Here is a 20,382-nt window from a genome sequence, read left to right as displayed (position 1 = left end):
GGGATAAATCATCGTCTCCCGCGTGCCTCGGTTATCTCTATACCCGAGCTCTTTACTTATGCACTTTACCTTGTGATAGCCATCGTGCTTCAAGTTATATATATCTTGCTATCACATACTTGCTTGTATTGCTTAGCATAAGTTGTTGGTGCACATAGGTGATCCATAGTATGTAGGCTTTGGGCTTGACAAAGTAAACGCTAGTTTTATTCCGCATTTGTTAAGCCCATCTCGTAAAAGTTTTAAATCGCCTATTCATCCCCCCTCTAGGCGACATCCGTGTCCTTTCAGCGTACCTCCCTCCGCCGCCTCTCCGCCACCACTGACGAGCGCCGCTACTCCCTCTGGAGCCCCGTGAAAAGATAGTGGTGTTCCGCTGTCACTCCTCCGCGAAGAAGCAGCGGCCCGCCTCCTCTATCGGCACATATAGTCGTTGTCCGCATCCTCCTATAGTTGCGGCCGGTCAAGCTTCCGACGTATCCTAATTTTCTTTGGAAGATGATTTAAAAGACCCGACCGGAGATACTCTATGTGATGCTCTAAATCGAACATGTTTAGAGCATCTCCAGTCGCGTCCCTCAAATCGTCTCCCAAATCGCGCCGGATCGAGCATTTGGTGGACATTGTTACTTGGTGCCGCGTTTGGGGCGAGTCTCTGCCTAGTTGCGCCCCAAACGAGGCCCTAAATTATTTTTTCCGGTTAGAGTATTCGAAAAACACAACCAATTTATTAAACATAGCACACAAATAAATATGTTTGCTATTTTTTCCAAATTTCAATACAACAAAAAAACAAACCAAACAAATATAATAATAACTTGGGCTACATCAAGGCACCGCCGCATTTTCCGATAATTCTTTGACCCTCCATAGATGCTCAACGAGATCATGTTGAAATTGCTGTCACGGATCTCTGCGTGGGCAAATCAGAAAAATATGCGGCACCTCGTGATCACCATCCGCGAGAGGGCCCTGACACTCATAGGGACCAACATTGTGTCCTGACCCGATTTGTGCGACCATCCTCGTTATGCATGATCACATAAGCCTGCATCACCTTCCACATTCGGTCGTGAGACCAGCTTAGAGCAGGGTACCGAATAATAGCAAATTAAGCTTGGAGCACACCAAATGACCGCTCGACATCCTTCCGGCAAGCCTCCTATCGCGAGGCAAAGTGGAAATTCTTTCGACTTGATGGCACCGAGATTGTTTTGACAAATGTCGCCATTTTGGATATATACCATCGGCTAGATAATAGTCTTTGGTATATTGGTGGTCATTGATCTCATAGTTGCAAGGTGGAGCATGACCTTCCACAAGTTTGCTAAACACCAGAGACCATTGCAGCACGTTGATATCATTGTGTGATCCCGCCATGCCAAAAAAAGTATACCAACTCCATAGGTCATAATCTGCAACAGCTTCAAACACCACACCGCAATATCCATGACGCCCTTTGTATATACCTTGCCAAGCAAATAGGCATTTCTTGCATGACCAATGCATACAATCGATAATCAATGCTTCCAAGCATCTCAGGGAATCCTCTCGCTGCATTTTGGGCCATGATCCTTGAAGTCTGTTCTTCAGTTGGCCCTCTCAAGTAGTACTTGCCAAACTTTTCGACCACACCTTGGCAAAACTTATACATGCACTTAATGGCAGTAGACTCACTCATGCAAAGGAACTCGTCCTGTGTATCGGTAGGTGCTCCGTATGCAAGCATCCTCATGGCGGGTTACTTCTGAATCGACGAGAACCCGACCGTGCCAACAACGTCATGCTTCAGCTTGAAGTAAGGGTCGAACTCTCGAACGCCCTGGAGGATATTCATGAACAAACCTTGCTCATCCGATACCTGCGCCAAAAATTGTCGCCCTGTGTTGCATCTTCTGCGAAGTAGTCGTTGTGCAGCATGGTATGCCCATCCTTCCTCTGCCGAGGCTTTGACTTCTTTCTTCTCGGCTTTGAACCTCCGCGGCTTGGCCTCTTCTTCTTCTTCTTCTCCGCGTCAGCATCTATAATGTTTTGGAGGGACAAAATGATCGACAAATGCTCCTGAAGGTCGTCGTCGAAGGCTTGCTCGTCCTCCATCATTTTCACGACCATATCGTCCTCTCTATCCATGTCTGAAGCAAAACAAATGGTTAAAATTCATCCGCGGCAAAGGAGGCAACGAACAGCGACCAGTCGCACCTACCAGACAAACCGCCGAACACCTCTGTGCGTGGAGGAGTGGCGGATTTTCCGGCGCGTTCTGGGACGCGTTGGCGAAGCAGCGACGGCAAAAAGGACGACGCAGGGGATACTATCCGTCGAGACGGTCGGCAAATCGAGCAGCGGTGGAGGGGTGCGAGGCACGACGAGAAATAAAGGCGGGAACCAACCGTTCTAGATGTGATCGCCACCTGGTGGGTACCCGCCTTGCTTCTCACTCTGTCCGATGCGCCCGAAGCATCTCCTGTGAAGCGGGGATGGTCTCGGGGCGCCAGACACCGTATTGGATAACGCCAAACGAAAAAGCCCTTTAAGACACACCACTCAGGCCGGTTAATCCCAAAAAGCTTTAAAGAACGTTTTGGGGGACACTATTGGAGATGCTCTTATCTAGGATGATTTGTGATTTGGCTTGTGTGCTTCCACCGAAGAAGGGTTTGCAACTTCGGAAGTACGAAAGAGCTAGCAGCGAACATCATGGCTGTGGGGCCCACCTCCAGCCTAATCGGTGGCTAGCTGGGAGCATCTCTAACCGAGCTCGTAAACGTACGAACTGAAAAGCGCGAGTTCAGTCTCCTGAAAACGTTTTTCGAGCGAATTCGGAGGTGGCGCACCTGTATTCGAAACCGAAAAAATGAAATTCAAATCTAGCGGGAGAACTGTTCATCGCAAACAAGTTCGTAAACTGAAATTGAAACTTCATACTTGCATAATTTACGCTGCGATCGCAAAATAGACATCACATATAAGATGTTCCTCCACCGCACGACCTAACGACGACTAAAATTTGGCCCTACCAGGGATCTACGTGCGGCGGAGGACGGGGCGGCGGACGTCGGCGACGGCGACCTACTCGGCGTCGAGGTCAACGACCTCCTTCACGCGGCGGACGGCGGTCACCCTCTGCGCCTCCTCGTACTCCCGCACCTGACGGACGGCGTCCGCCTCCTCGCAACGGAAGCGCGCGCCTCGGCCTTCAAAATGACGGCGACCTGCTGGACCACCGTCGCATCCTCGTCGTCGGTGAGGACGTAGTCCCCGGAGTTGAAGACGGTGCGCGGCGCCACCTCCTCCTCCTCGTCGCTGCTGTCGTCGACGGGCGGCGCAAGCGTCTGGCCTGACGCGCCGGAGGAAGAGCCCTCGCCGCTATTGGCGTAGCGGGCAAGCTTCCTCGACGGCGTCAGGCCCCAATTAATCCACCGGCACGCGCTCCGCTTTCGCGCGCCCTCGGAGCGGTTCCACTTCCGCCGCTCCGCCTCCGAGCGGAAGACGGGGGGGGGAGTTGCTGCCACCAACCCGGCCGCCTCCCCTTCCGCAGCTGCCGGCGCCAACCATGCGGTCGCGGTGGAGCTCGCGGAAGAGCGGATACGACGGCGGCTTGGTCGGATTGCTGGAAGCGGCAGACGGCGGAGCGGCGGTTATCGGCCCAAATCCATAAATCCGTCAGAAAAATTCAGTTCGGCGGTATTTACGGGCTCCGTTAGAGTTGATCTGACTTGTGGTCCCGGCAGGCCAGTCACGCGTGAGCAGGTGGGGCCCAAGGCTTCAGTGAGAGGCTGGGAGGACGTGCGCATGGACGTGTGAACGTGGGCACCAGCTCCAGCCGCCCGACATCTGCACGGTCAACATGTGTGTCTCGCCGTCGTCGTCTGCGTTGGATCCCTTTCCCCGGGGCGAAATTGGACAACAGTGATATACTGTCTGTCAGTAAAGGTTAAAAATAAAATTCACGAGCGTGATTGATGCAGAAAGCTTTTGCTGCGCAGCGCCATAAAAGGCTGCGCTATCCTGTCGCCTTCCAGTGCCACTGCCAGTGCCAGCGCCGTCTGATCTGTGCTGCGTGCTGTTCTTCGCTGGCGAGGCCGCCTCACTCGCCGCTCATCACTCTCCCCCGCGCCCCGCTTCTCGCCGGCCGTCACCGTGGTAAGCCGTAAGCCTCTCTCTGTCCTTTGGTTGTTTGGTTGTTTGTTTGGTTTCTTCTCCGTCTCCGGCGGCGGCGCCGTCACCGGTGCGCACCACCTAGAGTGCTCCGCGCTGTTCTGCTCTCCAGGTCTGCCGCCACCACCGACCCTTTTTCCCACCTGGGGAGAACGGCTCCAAAACGAAAATCTGCATGGGTGGCGGGTAGGATGTGGATTTGCGAGCGACCGTCGTCCGTGTCTCGTGGTGCGTCTGGTTCTAGTCTAATTGGGTAGCAGTATACAATGGTGGTTGTTCAGTCCACGGGCACTTATGGAGCAGTGGAGAGAGTGAAGAGCTCACTCAGCTCACCTCCACCTCCGATTTGACCCATCCGCACGCGAACACGAGTTTACTCCCAGATTAACCCATCCGTGTCTCCCGGATCGGAGTCGTCTTGCGTGCACGCCGCCCCTGATTTCTTTCTTTCCTGCAATTTCTTGGGGTCAAGATTCTTATGCTACTGTAGAAGCCGTTGGTTACAGTCCAGCATTTCCCCTAGTTTAATCTCGACGCTCCCCCACGGCTGCGGTGGTTCAGCCTTCCCATCCCATGGCCCCCGGCGGAGCAGAGCAAGAGTTTGCGTCCCAGATGCGCCGTCCACAAAACCACGAATTCTCTCGTGGCGTAGGTGCCGCGTCCTCTTCTCCCGGAGATCTAGCTGGAGAATTCGTCGCCGCTCGCCGGCCGGTGAGATGGGCCTCTCGCCAGCCCAGTAGATTTCGCCAAATAATTCAATGCTGCTGCGTCTGCGTGCGGAGCATGGACTGCGCTGCGTGTACTAGTCAGAGCAGTCAGTGTGAGGGAAGGAATTAACAATCAATCTGGTTAGCCAGCGATCTCGCCCAACAGCGACGTCTCAGCTGTAGATGCCACACGGTCGACCGATCCCTCTCGCGGCCGTGGTGGCGCTGCAGCAAACGCTAGAAAAATGTAGAGGTGGAGATCGTTTCAGTTCACATCTCTTTATGCTTCCGAAAAGGAACAAAAGAAAAACTGAATCTTGTTTATATTAGCATGCCGTCGCCGTCGCTGCGGTGGCAGCCAATTAGCGCGTGAGGGCCACCCGTGCTAACCAGAGCAAATGATTTCCTTTCGCTTTCTTCCTTTCATTTCTTTCCCAATCCTTTTGGTGCCTTGCGATTCTCGTGTCGGCGTGGCGCCACTTCGCTAGAGTGCTCCTCGCTTCAGCTGGGCTATAAGACGAACCCAGGTTCCCTTTCCCCAGAGGACGTGCTCATACTTCTCCTTACCTTAAGCTTTTGGCAGTGAAGAAAGATATCCGTTCCTTTCCCTCGCTTCCGTTTGTGCACCCGCATGCGGATTGCTAGTTCCTCCTTTTGAGGTATTGCAGTTTTTTCGATAAAGTGAGGTATTGCAGTTACCGAGTAGCATGTGAGGTTTTAGCTGTTCTCTGTCGAACCGTCGAAAATGATCTGAATATTGTGTTCTGCATATGCTCTGTTTTCTGTTTTACTCACTCGTTTGCCTACGTCTGCTGATTTTGATGAGAACTGGGCTATGTGGCTTGCTACTTCGCCTATAACCATGCTGGTTTCTAGAACTTCGATTCGTCTGGCGTGCAATAAAAGTGATAGAAGACACCCACTTGGTTTAAAGAAATATGTTACCTTGTATCTTACTATACTTCTCAATGATGTCTATAGCCAGTAGAGGAGCCTTTGATTGACCTAGGGCCTAATGTTTGGATTTCAGATTTCAAGCATCAGTCTTTATCTACACTAGTCCACTCTATCTTGATTCTTTATGATGGCTATGTGGCCACCCAAGGAGCCTTTGAATGGCCTAGGCCTAATGTTTGTCCTTTACGTGTGTGCTTTCAAACATTAATCTTTCTCTACGCTAGGCACATGACTGATTTTTTTCCTTGAGGTGCAAGCTTCATTGAATGTTTATTCACATGATTGATATTCTTTACTCAGGTTTACATATAGTTGGCGGTGATCGGTACCACACACGGTGCCAAGATGGGGAGTTTGCGCAAGACCACCTTTGTTCTCCTCATGTTCTGCTTGGCGGTGTTGGCCAGAGCGGATCATCTCAAGTACAAGGATCCGAAGAAGCCTGTTAGTGTCCGTGTCAAGGATCTGCTTGCTCGGATGACGCTCGCTGAGAAGATAGGCCAGATGACTCAAATCGAGAGGGAGAACGCCACCACGGGGGTGCTATCCAAGTACTTCATTGGTAAGTTTCTCATACTTAATCGGTGCAAGTGATGAAGGACTGCATAGTTTGTGTTTGACGTTCGTGTGGTGCGCGATGCAGGTAGCGTACTGAGCGGTGGAGGCAGCGTGCCTTCTCCACAGGCATCTGCCGAGGCTTGGGCTTCGATGGTTAATGCAATGCAAAAAGATGCTCTTTCTACCCGCCTGGGTATCCCGATGCTCTACGGTATTGATGCTGTGCACGGTCACAATAACGTCTACAAAGCTACCATCTTCCCGCATAATGTTGGGCTTGGAGCTACCAGGTAGAAACTGCTTTTTTTTTTTACTTTTGATCTGATAGTGAAAAGCCATATTATATTTCATCAGCAAGCTATGACAACATCGCAACACACCTGTGATACATGCTTCGGTCTAAATTATTATGTTGCTGTCTTGTAGGGACCCTGCGCTGGTAAAGAGGATAGGAGAAGCAACTGCTCTTGAAGTTAGAGCTACAGGAATTCCGTATGCCTTCGCTCCGTGTATTGCGGTAATTATAGATAACATCTCTTACATGGCTGATAGTTCAGTCAATCAGTCTGGATAGCAACTCTGCCTTCTTGTCGTTTTCAAAGCCTCATCTGTTTTATATTAATCAGGTTTGTAGAGACCCAAGATGGGGACGGTGCTACGAAAGCTATAGTGAAGACCCAAAGGTTGTCCAGTCAATGACCACACTTATCTCTGGCTTGCAAGGCGATGTTCCAGCTAGTGAAGCGGGAAGACCATACGTTGGTGGAAGGTAACATACACCCAAGTAACTAAATTGTCTTATCTGTAATTTAGTCTGTCAACTCAGAACTAACTTTGTTATCACTCTCGCACCCTGCAGTAAGAAAGTTGCGGCATGCGCAAAGCACTATGTTGGTGATGGTGGTACGTTCTTGGGGATCAACGAGAACAATACAGTCATCGACGTCCATGGGCTCATGACTATCCATATGCCTGCTTATTATAATTCTATCATCAGAGGTGTATCCACCGTTATGGTTTCGTACTCTAGTTGGAATGGAAAGAAGATGCACGCCAACCATTTCCTAGTCACTGATTTTCTCAAGAAAAAGCTCAAATTCAGGGTCAGTTGCTCAATAAAACAGGCAGAAGAATTTCCATTGTATTTGTTTTCTTCTGGTATATTAAGAGATACTGATGTCATTAATTTCTTGGGATTTTGTGCAAACAGGGCTTTGTGATTTCAGACTGGCAAGGCATTGATAGGATTACTAGTCCCCCAGGCGTGAACTACTCTTATTCAGTTGAGGCTGGAGTTGGTGCCGGCATTGACATGGTAATTGCCTTGACTTATGATACGTCCTTGACAATTTTTATCTCTTCTAGAGCAAATAGAAATGACCCATTTTCATATTTTCTGACCATGCTCTGAACTGTGTTATTTTGTAGATCATGGTTCCTTTTGGCTACACAGAATTCATTGATGATCTGACAGCCCAAGTTAAGAGTGGCATTATCCCCATGAGCAGAATCGATGATGCTGTTTACAGGATTCTTCGGGTCAAGTTCACCATGGGTCTATTTGAGAGCCCTTACGCTGATCCCAGTCTCGCTGGTGAACTCGGAAAGCAAGTTAGTTCTAAAATACGACGCTTTGTTCCTCTAAAATTTCGTGCATCAAGAACCTAGAATTCATACTGACAAATTCCCTTGTCAATGTTAGGAACACCGAGAACTTGCTCGGGAAGCTGTCAGGAAATCATTGGTGCTGCTGAAAAATGGGAAGTCTGCCTCCGCTCCGTTGTTGCCTCTCCCAAAGAAGGCAGGTAAGATCCTTGTCGCCGGAAGCCACGCCGATAACTTGGGCAACCAGTGTGGAGGATGGACAATCACATGGCAAGGATTGGACGGCAACGGCAACACTGCCGGTAAATGGCGTCTCTTGTTCCATTGCGTGTACTAAATTTGTGGCAGAGTCTCGTTCCTTTCGAACAAAAATTCATGGAACCATGTGATGAAATGCAGGGACAACGATCCTCTCGGCGATCAAGTCCACCGTCGACCCCAGCACGCAAGTGGTCTTCTCGGAGAACCCAGACAGCACCACCTTAAGCGACAAGTACGACTACGCGGTCGTGGTGGTCGGCGAGCCACCCTACGCCGAGACATTCGGTGACAACCTGAACCTGACGATCCCAGGATCCGGTCCGTCCGTGATCCAGAACGTCTGCAAGAGCATGAAGTGTGTGGTGGTGCTCATCTCCGGTAGGCCGCTGGTGATGGAGCCGTACATCGGCGCCATCGACGCATTCGTGGCCGCGTGGCTGCCCGGCTCGGAGGGCCAGGGCGTTGCGGACGTGCTCTTCGGCGACTACGGGTTCACAGGGAAGCTGGCGAGGACGTGGTTCAAGTCGGTGGACCAGCTGCCGATGAACGTCGGCGACAAGCACTACGACCCGCTCTTCCCCTTCGGGTTTGGCCTCACCACCGAGGCCAAGAAGTGAGTCCGGTGAGGTGATTGAGATGGGAGGAATTTTCGGTTGGGATGTGAGAGATGATATACTTATATACATCAATTTGTGGTTGATTTGTTAGCAATAAAAGAGATGGATTCATGAGGTTGTGCGACATATCAATCCAGCACTCGCGTTCTCTTCGACCTCTGCTTGACGAACAATATCTACGACTGTTGTAGAAGGTATCGAAACTGATGCGATTTCTGCAATGGTCGTTGACAACAGTTCAGTGCCGGAAACAATAAGGCTCCTATAAACTAAAAAAAACATTTTTGTGATAATTCCACCAATATATAAATAATTATCCCTAGAAAGTATTACAAATTACAAATAGGTACTCAGATCATCTAGCGTTCGCCCATCCATCACAGAAGCCAACAAAGCTTGTGGTACTAAAGTTTGTTTTAGACAAAGAGTATATACTAATATTATGAAGATACTTTTAGACAGAGAGTATATACTAATATTATGAAGATACCAATTACACCTGGTTTTGCAACACCGTATTACCCTACCCTGTATTACCCTACCCTAGTGGCGTATGCACACATAAAAAAAGAATTACAAAAAAGAAAAAGTTATCTATTCGTTAAAACAGCGGCACTAACACCACTAAGTTAACATCAGAAGTCCAGCTTCTCCAAAAGTAACGCTTCAAAGAAAGGAACAGTGCACAAGCGCCATCGTCACCGATCCAAGATCTTAGGTTTTCACCTTGAAGAAAGTCCTCGACCTCAAAACAATGCCTTCAACAAGGACATTGACACTCACAACCAATTAAGGCTAGACTTTAGATTTCACCCTGAAATGTAAGACTATGAACTTCTCATGTGTTGTCGCCCCCACTTTCATGCAGCTGCTTGCCAATTCCACATCGCCCACAAGACTTGAACCACCATTGCTAATCCTCATATATCGGTTTCCATTATATTTTCCATCAACACCATGGAACGAGAACATCCCGTGATATTAACAGCCATTAGAGCTTTGAAGCTCTCCCTCTGAAACTAAACAGTTAGACAAAAAACACTGGAGTGCATGACCGAATCCCACCCGATCCAACAATCTCCCGGCATGAGTCGTTTAGTTGAGTTCGCCGACAGAGCCTTCCGAAACACGACATTTCTCCTAGATCGACGGGGACACGCATCCGACAGATCTTCCTATTTGTGCGGGTTGAAACCCTAGAACAGCCACATTTATTCATGGCCAGTAGCCCCCACGCCACCAGCCGACAATCGAGGAGGAGCCAAACCATCGGCTGGGAGCTGCACATGCGTGTCCCTAGACGAAGACACGCACGACGCACATGTTCGATGCACCCAAATCACAGAAACGACAAAGGCCATATGGTCCAGATCGGGCCCACGCCACCGCTAGCACAATGAGATCCACCGGTGTCGCCGACCACGACTCGTCCTCCATCCCAACCTTGTGGCTTCCGCCTCCAGATGGCCATGATGTTCCCGCTCTAGACCGCGCGTTCGAGAGCCCGCCGTCCGTGGTGCCAGCAGCCGCCGCTGACCCTGGAGACCAGGACCGCCGCCACCACAAGCTCGCCCCGCCGCCGCAGGTATCCATGTGTCACCGCAGCAACCGTACCGCTGCACCCCTGACTGCACGACACCTTGGCCTGAGCAATTGGACCCGCGCCGAGACCACCACCCGAGGGAGAGGGAGTGCCCCGCCGGCCGCAGCCACCCATGCCTGGCCTTTGGCCAACATCGTTGTCTGGTGCCGACGAGGGGAGGGAAGGGTGAGGGTGAGGCTAGGGAGGCCGACAGCTAGTGTTCCACCCCCGTCGCCCGTGAGAGCGATGAGGAGAGGTTTGTTGGAGATAAAAGCGTATAAAATCACCAGAGTAGGATCTTATAAATTGGGAGAATTTCACTTCTTGGCCTTTGCACGAACCTAGGATGCAGACAACCATTAAGTATGAGTACTAGAATTTTAATCTTGTTGAAGATTAAAGCTTAATCGTTAAGATAAATTGCATGAGTGCTAGGTCTAGCATGTGCCTCAAGTAGGAATAGGAATCGAAATTCACGTCGGTAAGGATTTGAACTCAGGTGCTGAGTTTGTACATCCACACCCCAATCATTTGAGCTATGCTCACTTTTCCTAGTAGAGCTTCTTGAGTTGCCGTGCTAAGGCCCCAAATGACCAACGCATAAGAGCATCAACCATTAGTAATGATAAAAACCATAGATCAAAAGAGACATGAAACCACACCAACAAACACGAAAACCGACCGGACCCAGAAGATCAGTCGAGTACACAACTCCACGTCCCCACCTCCCCCCTGCTAGACGCACCACCGGAGTGAGGATAGGGCGGGGAGACCTTAGGATGTAGCTGCTCCCTCGTCAACCTGAAAATAAAAATTAAAATTAAAAGCAAACTAAATCAAGAACGTGAACTCCTCACTGGCGAGGGGTCGTGGCCTGTCACAACTCCAACACCCCAAGGTCACCAAAGACGCAGAAAACCGCCGGCATCGCGGGCGAGAAGAACAGAACCCTACATAGGTTTTATGGCAGCAGACGCAAACGTTGCAACCCTTTAACATAGCCATTTTTGTCAGTGCTAGGTTCATCAAGAATTAAGTTAGTCCTAAACGATCGTGGCTGCGTGCGAAGCATGGACTGCGCTGTCCGTGATGTAGAGTATTTGTGTAATAGTCAGAGAGGGATCGCATCAAGTCAAACGATCCCACCCACAGCGACGTCTCAGCTGATCGCGATCTATCGTAGAAATGTGGAGCAACCCTGGGCATTCAGGGTTTAAAACGGGTTGTACAGGTTCAACGATCCAGCCCGTCTGAACCCAGCTACTGTACAAGTTTTCTGATCGCGGTCTCGAACCAGAAACCAGAGAACCCGATATAAACCGTACATCTGGTCCGGTGTAGGCTGGGCACTTGGTTTAGCCGGTTTGAGACCAAATCATGAATGGGTTTATCCACAGCCCGTGCCGTGACCGTGATCCTGCTGTGGTTGAGGTGCAACTTCATGGCAGTCCGCCCGTCGGCAAACATCGCTTCGCCGAGACGCCAGGACCCTCTCTGCGCGCGACGACGAGAAGGTGGTCGACTATGTTGGCGCTTCCATGCAGCAAGTGCTTCTGGATACTCCATGCAGTGATAAGAGCGGCTGATTTAGAACGGGTTGGACGGTTTTGTTGTTTGAGCCGTCTCAACCCAGCTATAAGTTCTCTAATCGCGGTCTCGAACCAGAAACCCGATAAAAACCGTGCATCTGGTCCGGCCGGTTTGAGACCAAACCATGAAGAGGCTTAGAGCAAGTACAATAGAGTCTAGTCAGCTGACTATAAGGCATTAAATAATATATTTTAGATGAGTTAGAAGAGAGAGAAGAGGAGAGAGAAGGAAGGTGGGCTACTATGCACATAACTAACTCTAGACGTGCTTCCTAGAGCACTTTGTGAGAGTGAAATGTGGGTTATATGTTAGTAAAATACTCCATTAGTATAGCCAACTATTGTACATGTTAGCTATATGATGACTACAAGTGACATGACATCTTGTTATAGCCAGCAGTTGACTGAACTATTGGAATTGTTCTTATGTGGAGGTGGAGGAAATGTGCCGTTGCCTAGATCATCGGGGCAGCTAGTTACATTAGGGCGTGAGGTCCACTCACGGTAATCAATGGAGACGATTTCTTTTGTTTCTTTTTTGCTGCCTCGCGATTCTCGTGCCGATCTGCGAGGCGCCACTTCGTGAGTCAGACTACTCGCTTCCCTTCCCTTCCCTGGGCTATAAGAGGACGTGCTCACACATCACCCCTTCTCAGGCAGCAGCTGTTACAGCTTTTAACACTTCTCTTAGGTTGCTGATCATTTCATCTGGTTCTTCCTTTCGAGGTATGCAGTCTACCGCCTAGCTTGCCTGTTTTCTGTCGAAATTCCAAAGTGATGTGGTATTGTGCTCTGTTTTCTGTTTTGTTCATTTTGTTTGTTCGGGCCGCGGATGATTCTGGTGAGGACATACAGGGCCATGTGGCTTGCTGTTTTCACTTATAATCATGCCAGTTTCCAGCGCCTTCATTCGTTTGGGCAATGGAAGTGTGCAAAATGTACCAACCTGGCTGTGGAGTAGTAAAAACGAAGGAATAAGTTCCCTTGTATTTTGCTTCCTTATGATGTCTGCATACGACTGAAGTTTCCTCAGTTCATGCCTCCATGGGCCTATGCAAACTTAGCTTCTTTTTTTCTTTTTTCGATAAAGAGTATATATTAATATCGTGGAGATACCAACTACACCCAGCCTCTGCAATAACATATTGCCCTAGCGGCATTACGAATGCACACAACTAAAAAAGAGAAAGCAACGTCTCCAAAAAGAAAACAGAGCACAAGCGCTGTCAGGATCATAGATCTTAAGTTTTTACCCTGAAGAAAGTCCACACTCTCTAAACAATACTTTCAACAAAGACATTGCCAGACACAACCAATTAAGATCAAACGTAAAACTATGAACTTCTCCTGTGCGATCGCCCATCACCAAGCTAATTTCTCATTGTCACCCAGACTCAAACCACCTTGCTAGTCAGACCTTGGATTTATCTTTTTCTTTTAGTGCCGCAATCCTAGCATGCTCCTTATATAATGTGGTTGCTATATTAATATACTGGGCAAAACCTATTTCGACGAACTCAGGCCGCCCTCTGACGAAGACAACCTCATCTGCAATGCAAACTTACCCATATGAAAAGGGCCCTTCACTTCACATAAACCTTACCATTCTATTGGCCCCTGCTTGAACCCGGCGGAGCAGAGTTCTCGTAGGTGCCGTCTCCTCTTCCGCCGGGGATCGAGCTCGAAAGCTCGCCGCTGCCACGCCGGCCGGTGAGACAGGCCTCTCGCTTTTCCGGAGTAGAGTCGCGAAATGTGGCTGCGTGCGGAGCGTGGACCGCGCTGTGTGTGCTCTACTATCTGTGTACTGGTCAGACTCCAGAGTAGTCAGAGTGGGAGAGCATCAAGTCAAACAATCTCGCCCAAACACAGCGACGTCTCAGCTGATAGATCGACGCTCCCCCTCGAGATCTCTCCTACTAGAAACGTGGAAAATCTTGCTATACTATTAGGACGTGAGGTCCACTAACGGTAATCAATGCAGGTGATTTCTTTCGTTTCTCTGCTGCCTCGCGATTCCCGTGTGAGTCAGATTACAATACTGCTTCGCTGGGCTATAAGAGGAACCAGGGGTTCCCTCTCCCAGACTACACACTTCTTCCTTCTCAGGACGTGTTTGGTTCAACCTTTCACAGTACTCTTAGGTTTGCTGGCCTCATCTTGCAGACTGCTGCTTACTCCTCTTGAGGTATGCAAACAACTTGCAGTTACGTACCGAGTAGCTTGATGTGAGCTTTGCTTTGGTTGTTTACTGTTGAAAGGCTGTGAAAACTGTGTTCTGCGCATGCTCTGTTTCCTGTTTCATTCACTCGTTTCTTTGGGCTGCGGCTGATGCTGGTGAGAATGGGGCTTGCTAGCTGTTTTCGCCTCTAGTCATGCTCAGCACCTTGGTTTCGTCTGGGCAATAAAAGTGTGGAAAAATACCAATCGGAATATGTTTCCTTTCTTTCTTGTATCTTACTTTTTTATTTACGATGGCTCTATAGCCCACATAGGAGCATTCGAATGGCCTAGGCCTAATGTTTGGTCTTTATGTGTGTGTAATCAAGCATATGAGTCTTACTCTACTTCCATTGATTTTTCCAGACAGGATCCCAAGATGGGGAGTTTGCACAAGACCACCTTCGTCCTCCTCATATTCTGCCTGGCGGTACTGGGAAGAGCGGATTATCCCAAGTACAAGGATCCGAAGCAGCCTATTGGTGCTCGCGTCGAGGACCTGCTTGCTCGGATGACCCTGGCTGAAAAGATCGGCCAGATGACCCAGATCGAGAGGGAAAACGCCACCGCAGGGGTGCTATCCAAATACTTCATAGGTAAGCTATAGTATTTCGGCTTACTAAATCAGTGCAAATGGTGAAGAACTACAGAGTTTGAGTTCCAGAGTTGTGTGCTGCGATGCAGGTAGCGTACTGAGCGGCGGAGGAAGTGTGCCTTCCCCTCAGGCATCTGCTGAGGCTTGGGTTTCTATGGTGAATGCGATGCAAAAGGATGCTCTTTCTACCCGCCTAGGTATTCCGATGATCTACGGTATTGACGCTGTGCATGGTCATGGTAACGTCTACAAGTCTACCATCTTCCCACATAATGTTGGGCTTGGAGCTACCAGGTAGTAGAAACTTTCTTTTTTACCTTTGATGTGATAATGAAATCATGTGAATAATGTATCACAATATCCAAAACACACACTAAATGTAATGGATACAGTCCTGTGAATGTGTGATGCGTGCTTTGGCCTAGAACTCTAAATCAAGATATGTTGCTATGTTCTAGGGACCCTGAGCTGGTAAAGAGGATAGGAGAAGCAACTGCTCTTGAAGTTAGGGCCACAGGAATTCCTTACGTCTTTGCTCCATGTATTGCGGTAATAAAAGAGAACACCTTTTGCATCTTCAGTCTGGATGGCAACTATGTCTTCTACTAGTTGTTCTTAGGAACTCATACTTATGTGTCGATTTTGATCAGGTTTGTAGAGACCCAAGATGGGGACGGTGCTATGAAAGCTACAGTGAAGACCCAAAGGTTGTCCAGTCAATGACCTCAATTATCTCTGGGTTGCAAGGAGATGTTCCATCAGGTGAAGAGGGAAGACCATACGTTGGTGGAAGGTAATACACATCCAACAGATAATGGCTGATCAATTGGATTCAGTTTGATGAGACGGAACTAACTATTTTGTCGCCCTGATGATACCCTGCAGTAAGAAAGTTGCTGCATGCGCAAAGCACTATGTTGGTGATGGTGGTACTTTTAACGGGATTAATGAGGGCAATACAATCATCGACAAAAATGGGCTCATGAAAATCCATATGCCTGCCTATTTTAATTCTATCATCAGAGGTGTATCGACTATTATGGTCTCATACAACAGTTGGAATGGAGAAAAGATGCACGGCAATCATTTCCTAATCACTGATTTTCTCAAGAAGAAGCTCAAATTTAGGGTCAGTTTCTCACTACAAAAGCAGAATATTTTCTTCATATTTTCTTCTTCTGGTATATTAAGAGTTACTGACGCTATTAATTTTTTTTGGGGATTTTGTGAGAACAGGGTTTTGTGATTTCAGACTGGCAAGGCATTGACAGGATTACTACTCCCGAACACTTGAACTATACTTATTCAATTCAGGCTGGAATTGGTGCGGGTATTGATATGGTAATTTCTTTGAAAATTTGGCAAACCATAGTCCTGTCAGTTTTATTTTTTCGGACAAAAGCGGAGTTAGTAGCTAGCAAATGTGACATTTCCTTATTACTGATCATGGTCTGAAATGCGTTATTTTGCAGATCATGGTTCCTTTCGCCTACACAGAATTCATTGATGGTCTGACTGCCCAAGTTAAGAACAACATTATCCCCATGAGCAGAATCGATGATGCTGTCTACAGGATTCTTCGGGTCAAGTTTACCATGGGTCTATTTGAGAGCCCCTATGCTGATCCGAGTCTTGCCGGTGAACTTGGAAAGAAAGTTAGTTCTAAACACCATGTTAACTTTTTCTCAGACTTCATTCATCAAGATCCTAGAATCATTTACTGATAAATCCATTTTCATTTTTTAGGAACACCGGGAACTCGCTCAGGAAGCCGTCAGGAAGTCATTGGTTTTGCTGAAAAATGGTAAATCTGCCTACACTCCATTGTTGCCTCTCCCGAAGAAGGCTGGTAAGATCCTTGTTGCCGGAAGCCACGCGGACAACTTGGGCAACCAGTGTGGAGGATGGACAATCACATGGCAAGGGTTGACCGGCAACAACAACACTGCCGGTAAATGGCACATCTTGTTTCATTGCTTGTACTATGTTGTGGCAACGTCTCGATCCTTGGAAAAAAAATTCATGGAATCATGTGGTGAAACGCAGGCACGACTATCCTCTCGGCGATCAAGTCCAGCGTCGACCCCAGCACGCAGGTGGTCTTCTCAGAGAACCCGGACAGCACCACCTTAAGTGACAAGTACGACTACGCTATCGTGGTGGTCGGCGAGCCACCATACGCCGAGACGTTCGGCGACAGTCTGAACCTGACGATCCCTGCCCCTGGACCCTCCGTGATCCAATCCGTCTGCATGAGCATCAAGTGTGTGGTGGTGCTCATCTCCGGCAGGCCGCTGGTGGTGGAGCCGTACATCGGTGCCATTGACGCGTTCGTGGCCGCATGGCTGCCCGGTACAGAGGGCCAGGGCGTTGCCGATGTGCTCTTCGGCGACTACGGATTCTCCGGGAAGCTCGCGAGGACATGGTTCAAGTCGGTGGACCAACTGCCGATGAACGTCGGCGACAAGCACTACGACCCGCTCTTCCCGTTCGGGTTTGGCCTCACCACCGAGGCGAAGAAGTGAATGTAGTGAGGTGATTGAGATGGGAGGAATTTTCGATTGAGATGTGAGAGATGATATACATCAATTTGCGGTTGATTTGTTAGAAATAAAAGAGATGCATTCATGAGGTTGTGCGATATATCAATCGAGCTCTCCCATTCTCTTCGACACCTCTGCTTTACGAACACTGTCTATGACTATGCTGTAAAAAGTATCGAAACTAATGCGATTTCTGCAATGATCGGTGACATAGAAATACACTTTCTACTCAGGTACTAGGACTCTCCTCTCTCCTTGCTACAGTAGCTAGAGGCAATCTAGAGTGAACCGGCCCGACCCCGAGCCCCTCCGGCGGCGATGCCGGCCGGAGGTGGTGGAGGTGAGGTGCCGGAGTAGTTCTTCTTAGGGTAGGAGTAGTTTCCCGGCGGTCTGCCGGTTAGTTTGGAGTTGAAGCTTTGGTTTCTACAGATCCAGGACGCGCCGAGGGTTGGCGGTGGCGGCCCATTCTGCTCCGGCGGTCGGAGTTCAGGGCGGCCGCCTCTACCTCGACCAATCTCGGCAATAAGGCACGCGTCCCTCCTCTCAAGCTTGTGATGGCGGCCTATTCTGCTCCGGTGGTCGGGTTCGTCGTCGCGGTCTTGCTCTGGAGGTGGCAGGGGCTGAGTGCCTCCTTGGTGCTCCGGCGCGGCACCAACTGGCCGTCGCTGGCGGTCCCTCCCTAGATATGTGGTGAATCTTGGTCTAGAGCTCGCTGGTGGCTAAGCTCTTTGATAAGGCACCTAGGAGTCAGCTGCTGAAGACGAAGTTTGCCTCCTTGCCTCCATGGCCGGCCATTGTGGCGGGGGAGGTTGGCGTGGAGGCGGTCAGTGGCGGAGCCAGAACTTAAAGTCAGTGTTGTCATTTCAAATCTGTGATGTCAAATACTTATAATTTTTATTTATTTTAAATATTTTTTACAAGATTAATACTAAAATACAAAGAACATGGCAAAAAGCTGTGTGGTCAATTGACCACACAGCTCTCAACGTGGCTCCGCCACTGGAGGCGGTCTGCTTGGTGTACCTCCTACCTGGCCGGCCATGGAGGCGGGGGGGGGGGAGGGTTGTGGTGCTGTACAGTCCGCAGCTTCTTCTTCCAGTTGTTGATGCTGTTCTCGTCGCGGCTGGCTTTCTTCCCCGCTTTGTCAAGCTCCCGTGGTGGTGGCATGTAGTACAGGCCTCGATTGCCAACAGCGGTGATTTCAATGAGGAGCTCCTCTCTAGCGCGTCTTCACGTCAGACCCAATGGCAGTAGGGCTACCGCTGCGTCGCTCCGGCCGTGGGCTCTCTCCTGTGCTCCATCTCCAAGTGGCAGGTTCCTAACTAATGGAAGTTCAAGTTTTTGCGTTGTTGAGGGGCTTGCTTGGTGTTCCGGGCTTTGCAACAGTGGTATGAAAGTGGGGCGACAACACTTGTGAAGTTTGGAGTCTTACCTTTCAGGATGAAAACCCAAGGTCTGGCCTTAACTGGTTGTGCCTGACAATATCCTTGTTGAATGAATTGTTTTGAGAGCGGAGACCATCTTCAGGGTGAAAATCTAAGATCTTTGATCGGGCGACGACAGCGCTGGTGCACTGTTCCCTTCTTGGAAGCGTTGTTTTTGAAGAGTCTGAATTTCAGGTGTTATCTTGGTGGTGGATGTATTACTGTTGCTAGGGCTAGGATACTGCAGCGGGACTTTTATTTTTTAGTTTTCTTTTTTCTATTTTTTAGTTGTGTGCATCCGTAATGTTATTAGGACATTGCGTTGTTGCAGAGACCGGGTGTAATTGGTATCTTCTGATATTAATATATTCCCTTTATCCAAAAAAGGTTCCCCGAAGGCGCCATCGCAGTCCATCGTCAGAGTTTCTCGATCTAGAGGAGGAGGAGGACGGATGGCTTTGACCACTTTTCCAAGTTTTCTCCAGATCCTCTCTGCTTAATTTTTGGACCCCTATATAATTTCTTGTATTCCCTTGGTTCTGCTTGTACTCCAGTTTTATTAATAGCAGCATTTTATCGGGTGGATTCACCCAATGACCGTTCAAAAAAAAATAAAAAAAATCAGTGACAACAGTTCAGTGCTGGAAACAGTAAGACCATATACGAAAATCAGGCAATCAGGTTACGAGCCTATATTTGTAAACTTTGTACATTCGACAACTGGATCACCACGTTGCAAGTCTTTAACATAGCCATTTTGCCGGTTCTTTTTTGATAATGGACACTTTATTATTTGATCAAGTAATTATATCCGGCCTCTCAATAACTAGGATGCACACAGCCCGTTTCAGAGTCTCAAAAAATTCAAAGTAAAAAGGATAAAGACGAATTACATATCAATCATGAATAATTGTAGGACACTTAAGATGATAATAGCGGCCCAATCCGTAGATTATGCTGCCATTTATGTAGGAAAAAGTATCTCTCGCGTATTCTCCAACCGTGTACAGACCTCCGTAAAGAGGTCGCGGTTCTCCACTCTCTGCAGCGCAGACCATTAACGGAGAGTAGCGACCCATCTGTATATAACCTGTAAAAGGGAACAATTCTTATCATTAAACGTAGTCATAGCGACCATATAACGGCAAGCATTCCCACCCGAATAAGCATTCTAAACCTGCGATCAATACCATGAAGCCAATTACCGAAGATATTGGCTACACTAGTCGGGAGATACATATCCGAAGCTACTTGGACGCATGACCATATAGATCTGGCAAAGCAACACTGGTAGAACAAATGTTTAATCGTCTCAGTACTCTCCAGCTAATTTCATTTCACAAGATTATCTTTGATTAGGATTACCCCTCGACGAGCCAATTTTTTTAATTTTTAGCGATATTTTCATCTTACAGATCTTATTCTTATCAACTGGTATGTCAGGTTAGATTATTGCATCATATAACGAACTTATTGTAAACTTTCCATTGGAATGTAAGGTCCAACGAAATTCATCCGGCCCTTTGGACAAATGAATGGATTTCAAACAAAGAAGTAAGGCATTCCATG

The 20,382-nt window shown here is 48.6% G+C and overlaps 2 protein-coding genes across 4 annotated transcripts; both read left to right on the top strand.

The window, feature by feature from the left end:
- The first annotated feature begins 4,031 nt into the window (after positions 1-4,031).
- Positions 4,032-8,989, top strand: LOC124704296 (lysosomal beta glucosidase-like). Of its 2 annotated transcripts, none has more exons than XM_047236543.1 (10): positions 4,032-4,143; positions 6,123-6,384; positions 6,466-6,670; positions 6,807-6,897; positions 7,007-7,149; positions 7,240-7,483; positions 7,591-7,695; positions 7,809-7,991; positions 8,083-8,287; positions 8,385-8,989. In XM_047236543.1, exons 2-10 carry the CDS (start codon positions 6,168-6,170, stop codon positions 8,861-8,863), a joined length of 1,872 nt encoding a protein of 623 aa, XP_047092499.1. In that variant the 5' UTR covers positions 4,032-4,143; positions 6,123-6,167; the 3' UTR covers positions 8,864-8,989. The 2 variants fall into 2 exon arrangements, with proteins under 2 accessions (XP_047092499.1, XP_047092498.1); XM_047236542.1 differs by lacking the exon at positions 4,032-4,143 and adding an exon at positions 5,397-5,524.
- Positions 8,990-12,714: 3,725 nt separating this feature from the next.
- LOC124704297 (beta-glucosidase BoGH3B-like) lies at positions 12,715-17,477 on the top strand. Of its 2 annotated transcripts, none has more exons than XM_047236545.1 (10): positions 12,715-12,760; positions 14,618-14,847; positions 14,936-15,140; positions 15,305-15,395; positions 15,497-15,639; positions 15,732-15,975; positions 16,083-16,187; positions 16,319-16,501; positions 16,593-16,797; positions 16,893-17,477. In XM_047236545.1, exons 2-10 carry the CDS (start codon positions 14,631-14,633, stop codon positions 17,369-17,371), a joined length of 1,872 nt encoding a protein of 623 aa, XP_047092501.1. In that variant the 5' UTR covers positions 12,715-12,760; positions 14,618-14,630; the 3' UTR covers positions 17,372-17,477. The 2 variants fall into 2 exon arrangements, with proteins under 2 accessions (XP_047092501.1, XP_047092502.1); XM_047236546.1 differs by lacking the exon at positions 12,715-12,760 and adding an exon at positions 14,135-14,219.
- The last annotated feature ends 2,905 nt before the right edge of the window (positions 17,478-20,382 follow it).

The sequence above is a fragment of the Lolium rigidum genome, chromosome 3, assembly GCF_022539505.1.
Source record: "Lolium rigidum isolate FL_2022 chromosome 3, APGP_CSIRO_Lrig_0.1, whole genome shotgun sequence".
Classification (NCBI taxonomy): domain Eukaryota; kingdom Viridiplantae; phylum Streptophyta; class Magnoliopsida; order Poales; family Poaceae; genus Lolium; species Lolium rigidum.
The sequence above is the reverse complement of the archived record's forward strand: the minus strand, read 5'-3'. Positions and strand labels throughout refer to the sequence as shown.

Excerpts from the sequence above, each read along its gene's own strand:
- LOC124704296 (XM_047236543.1), top strand. The coding sequence starts at position 6,168 with ATGGGGAGTTTGCGCAAGACCACCTTTGTTCTCCTCATGTTCTGCTTG. Across the intron at positions 7,484-7,590 it reads AGAAAAAGCTCAAATTCAGG|GGCTTTGTGATTTCAGACTG; the intron begins GTCAGTTGCTCA and ends TTGTGCAAACAG. Across the intron at positions 8,288-8,384 it reads CGGCAACGGCAACACTGCCG|GGACAACGATCCTCTCGGCG; the intron begins GTAAATGGCGTC and ends GATGAAATGCAG.
- LOC124704297 (XM_047236545.1), top strand. The coding sequence starts at position 14,631 with ATGGGGAGTTTGCACAAGACCACCTTCGTCCTCCTCATATTCTGCCTG. Across the intron at positions 15,976-16,082 it reads AGAAGAAGCTCAAATTTAGG|GGTTTTGTGATTTCAGACTG; the intron begins GTCAGTTTCTCA and ends TTGTGAGAACAG. Across the intron at positions 16,502-16,592 it reads CCGGTGAACTTGGAAAGAAA|GAACACCGGGAACTCGCTCA; the intron begins GTTAGTTCTAAA and ends TTCATTTTTTAG.